Source organism: Belonocnema kinseyi, chromosome 9, assembly GCF_010883055.1.
Source record: "Belonocnema kinseyi isolate 2016_QV_RU_SX_M_011 chromosome 9, B_treatae_v1, whole genome shotgun sequence".
In the NCBI taxonomy this organism is placed as follows: Eukaryota; Metazoa; Arthropoda; class Insecta; order Hymenoptera; family Cynipidae; genus Belonocnema; species Belonocnema kinseyi.
This window is the reverse complement of record NC_046665.1, coordinates 125,967,767-125,973,115: the sequence shown is the minus strand read 5'-3', so window position 1 is coordinate 125,973,115 and position 5,349 is coordinate 125,967,767. Positions and strand designations below refer to the sequence as shown.

General features: G+C 30.8%; 1 protein-coding gene across 1 annotated transcript in view; it reads left to right on the top strand.

Moving 5' to 3' along the window:
- LOC117180733 (invertebrate-type lysozyme 6-like) overlaps positions 1 to 5,060 on the top strand; it is a 13,697-nt gene extending 8,637 nt beyond the window's left edge. Inside the window, exons 3-4 of the mRNA XM_033373221.1 lie at positions 4,207 to 4,280; positions 4,926 to 5,060. Of these exons, the coding sequence (XP_033229112.1) occupies positions 4,207 to 4,280; positions 4,926 to 5,060 (209 nt within the window). The remainder of the gene's footprint in view (positions 1 to 4,206; positions 4,281 to 4,925) is intronic.
- Positions 5,061 to 5,349: the final 289 nt, after the last annotated feature.

Below are 5,349 nucleotides of genomic sequence, written 5' to 3'. Positions count from 1 at the left end.
ACTGTTTGGATTGTTCCTTTGTCTCAGGAGTGTAATGGTGTATCCATGTTTCATCCACAGTCACAAATCGACGAAAAAATTCCTCACGATTCCGAATTATGCTTGCCAAAATAGCCTCAGAGGCGACCACTCTATTGCGTTTATTCTCAGCTGAGAGCAAACGCGGCACCCATCTTGCCGATAGCTTTTTCATGCCTAATTTTTCATGTAGAATTGAAACAACTGCACCTATAGATATCCTTGTGGCCTCAGCTAACTCACGCACTTTTAATCTTCTATCCTTCAACACCATATCGCGGATTTTATTGATGATTTCGGGAGAACTTGCTTCTACGGGCCTTCCTGAACGTGGTTCGTCACTTATTGATGGACGACCATGCTTAAATTCATTTACCCAGTTATAAACCGTTGCTAAGGCAGGGGCAGATGTGCCATGAACTGAGTCGAATTCATTTTTTATCTCATATGGAGTTAAACCCTTTATATGAAAATGTTTGATTACCGCTCTGAACTCGTTTTTTTCCATTTTTCTTAACGAACAATTTTTTTTTTTTCAATTGGTTATAAAAACACGTAAACTCAGAAGATGTGGACTGTGACTGCACCATATATCTAGTCGGGAGTGGTGCTGACTGAAAACAGATGATTTGGAGCGATTCGCGCGCCATCTGTTGATCATTCTAAGGACTTATTGAACTACCCTCGTATTTTTTCGACGATACTCAAAAAATCGTAAACACTGAATCGAGCCCAGGATTTAGATTGAGTGCCTATCATGCCTCAATCAACTTTCTTGTTGTTAAATACTAGAGCCAGTTTAAAGAAATTAAAAATGCTCAAATATTAAGGAATTTAATTCTAATATTCTGCATTCAGTTCATTAAACAACGGCGAGACGATTAAAAAAATATAGAAGAAAATCGGTTCATCCGTTCAATTTTTGGATATACCTTTTTTCTCTCTTCTCCGATTTCCGGATCAAAATCCTGAAAAAGATCAATCGCCAATAATTGGAAATTGTTAAATCGGAATAGTATGGAATTTTCCATGATTTTTAAAACAATTTCCAATGGTTTAAGCAAATGCAAATTATATAAACAATTATTTAATCCTAAAAAATGTAAGAAACATTCGTATTTTCTGATTTAAATGTAATTGTATGGGATTTGTTGATATTGTTGCATACCTAATTTGACGGAAATTGAAAGAAAAAACAATAACTAATTGTATAAACAATAACATCAAGATTTTAGCAGAATTTTCTAGTCATCGAAATCGTAGAATAATATGTTTAACTCTGAAAATACATTTTTAAAAGTATTTTTCAAAAACAATTATTTAAACAAGTCTTATTTGCTTAAACAATTAAAAGGTGGTTTATCTATTCTTTGTATGCACTATACAGTCATGTAATGCAGTATTTAGTTATTGTAAACAAATTGATTAAGAAAAGGAAGACTGTTTAGACATATATAAATTTATTAAACATTAAAAGAAATGTATCAAAATGGTGTAAATAATTGTATTTCATTTCATTTGCATAATTATATTTCATATAATTATGTAAACAATTATATTATAATTTGATATCAAATCGTCCACTAGTTATTATTTGTATGAAAGAGACGACAGATATTTGAGAAAAATTAACAATAATGAACGTAAAAATTTATTTTTTTATTTTTGGGTCATATTTGGGGCACTGTCTAGGTCCCCATCACAAAAAAGTAGGCTTCTCCGCTTTCTGTGAATAATATTTTTATTTTTCGAATGAAATTTTCGAGACACAGGTCCCAGTACTCCGTTCACCATGAGTACACTCATGGTGGCCGTTTGCTACTTCCCAGGTGCAAAAATTGCATCAATTTTTAAGGGCATGTGACACAGCTAAATACCTATATTACCGACCTCAATTTCTCAGTTCACTGAATGTTTTTTTGAACCTAAGAACTTTTTTTGTAAATAAAATATCAAGCTGAAACTTTGGGAAATGTATTAGAGTAAAATAAAGTACGTTTAGGTACTGCATTTTGGTAGGAACTTCACGAAAAATTATTTCATCTTTTTTCTGAACCTCGACATTTTTTGAGCGTTCGAACTTTTTTTATACATAAAGTATCGGTCTCAAACTTTGAAAAATGCAAGAGCCGAAAGAAAACTACATTTAAGTACAAAGCTTAATAATAAAAGATGGAAAAAAATTTTCAACTATCAATTCCATCGGCATCAGCCGGTAACGTTGTACACGAAAATACGAATGCTCTAGAGCCTCGTCTAGTGGCCGCCAGGGTTCGTTTGTTCATGGACAACGTTACCGGCTGATGCCGATGGAATTGAAAGTTGAAATATATATTTTTTACATCTTTCATTATTAAAATTTGTACTTAAACGTAGTTTTCTTTCGGCTCTTGCATTTCTCAAAGTTTGAGACCGATATTTTATGTATAAAAAAAGTTCGAATGTTCAAAAAATGTCGAGGTTCAGAAAAAAGATAAAATAATTTTCAATGAAGTTCCTATCAAAATGCAGTACCTAAACGTACTTTATTGTACTCTAATACATTTTACAAAGTTTCAGGTCGATATTTTATTTACAAAAAAAGTTCTTTGATTCAAAAAAAGATTCCTTGAACTGGTAAAGTGAGGTCGGTAATATAGGTATTTAGTTGTGTCACATGCCCTTAATTAACTGGAATAAAACAAGATGTTGAATAACCAAATATTGGCGCGACCCATTTCTGAATAAAACAGCGGGAGTTCCAAAGTGTAATTTTTCTGACGATTAAGCTTATTACATAACGATAACACGACTAAAAAAAGATAGAACAAAATAGGTTAATCCGTTCAATTTCTGCTGAGAGTTTTGGTAATTTTGCATTAACTTTAAGATTACACTCATTATTGAGAATCTTTAAAATTGGAAATTATTGAAGTGTTCGTGCCATCTTTGAAATCGATCGGAAATTTTTGTAAAACCTATTAAAGTGTTTTGAAATTTTTGGGATTTCCCCTTCAAGTTTAAAACTTGAAATAAAATAATTTGCAATTCCATACTTTTTTGATTGAACAATTTCCAATTCTCAGTGCAGCATCTTTCTTTAGAATTTTTTGTCGTAGAATCTGAGAAGAGAGAAGAAAGCTTTATTGCCTTTTGAAAAAATTTTCATCACGTTCTTTTTGTATACGGGATATATTTCTGATTTCCTTGCATTTGATTTTTTCTTTTGACTAAGACCAAACTGATCGATAAAAAGTTCATCGATAATTTTTTTAATGATGAGTTCAATAAATATCACCTGTTGCAATCTCTAAAATGACGGAAAACATGTCTTAATTACATTTTAATTGCCTCAATCAATATCTTGAAATAACTTACAAAAGAAATTGAATGGACTGTAACTTCTGGTTATTAGGGTTATTATTTATACCAATTGTTGCGAAAAATTAAACAAAAGAAATTATGAACAACAAATTATGTCAGTAAAAAATATGACATCAAGCAATTCATAATTGTAGGAGAAAAAATGCATGGACTAAAATTTAAGCCTTAGGAAGCGCCTTAAGGCTATGTGATAAGTAGGTCTCGTGACCACATTCCTACAGAACAACACTTTTATTATTTGCTAACTTATTTTCACACGAAGTGCTATATCTAGTTGAAAATTTGGGATACTTAATAAGAAGTACTAAGAAAGTTTGATTTGTTCCTAAATGTTTATAATGATGAAAAGCCTTTTTTTGTAAATAATTGTTTTTGCTTTTTGTTTAATTAGTCAAATTTAGGAGTGTTTTTATTAATCCACCTTTCTTAGTGCTTCTTATTTACTATTCCAATTTTTTAACTCGATTTGGCGCTTCATGTGAAAATAAGTTTTGAAAAAAAACAGTGTCGGTGAGGTAGGAATCTAGTCACGTGACACTCTTCACATAGTCTTAAAGGAATGAGACACTTATCCGATTTCTACCTTACCGACATTTTCGTATTATACTAATGTTTCGTACTTTCGTGAGTTTATCCATAAAAAATGCCGGTAAGGTAAGAATCGTTTTTACAATTCTAATTTTTAGGAATTTGAAAAAACGTCCCGGAAATTTCTTTCCAAATTACGGGTCGTTTAAGTAAATAAGCATTGGAATATTCTGATATATTGAAATCGATAAAGATATATTTGAAGGAATGAAGAGAAAAAATTTATTTTTCTTGCAGAATATAGAAATTGTTCGAATGATATGAAATGTTCTGCTCGTGCTATTGAAGCCTACATGCAGAGATATGCTAAGGTACTTTAAATGAATATTTATTTTTTTTAAATTTAATTAAAAAAAGAGACTTGATTAAATTGGAAATAATAATTAATGAAAAATTGGACTGGTTGTATACTGATGTACGAGGGTAGTTCAATAAGTCCTTAGAATGAAGTATAAAAACAATTTTTTTTGGGTAAATTTTTTTTTATTTTTCAACATAATCTCCTTGGAGCTCTATACACTTGGTCAATCGCTTTTCAAGTTTTTTTAATCCTTCAGAAAAGTGCGTTTTCGGAAGTTCCTCAAAATAAGCACTTACAGAGGCAATCACGTCAGAAGATGTGGACTGTGACTGCACCATATATCTAGTCGGGAGTGGTGCTGACTGAAAACAGATGATTTGGAGCGATTCGCGCGCCATCTGTTGGTCATTCTAAGGACTTATTGAACTACCCTCGTATATTCTTTTAACTTATGACTCAGATTTATAGTTTATTTAAAAAGTGATGATTCTTATTACTGGTAAACAATTTTGTAAATTAAAAAATATAGGAGTATTTACACTTTTTTAAATTCATATTTTTGCATTCAATTATAGACCATATAAGAATTATTTCATTAATAACTGTAAGTTTTTAAAAGTTCCAAATATTAATTGTGCGCAATTTATTTTTACAGGATTGTAATGGAGATGGCGAAATAAATTGTGATGATTTTATTCGAATTCATCATAATGGTCCACTCGGTTGTACCAAATCTTTGCCTGAAAATGTCAAAAAAGCCTATGAAGAGTGCATGCAACAACAAGGATGATGATTTTTAATGAATTATACTTACTCTTTAACTTGAGAAACAATTTAAAAAATAGTTTATTACTAATAACTCTAAAATGTTACAAATAATCGTCTATGTTCACTTCAATAAAGGAAACTAATTATCTTACCTACAATTTTTTTTCAATTCTGCGAAACTTAATTTTTTAAATATTGGAAGTGCCTAGATAAAAACATCGAATTGACTTCCTCACTTTAAATGATTTTTTAATTTCTATTTTTAATTTAAATGGGTCTTAATTAAAGCGTTGAACATCTAATAGTTTGTC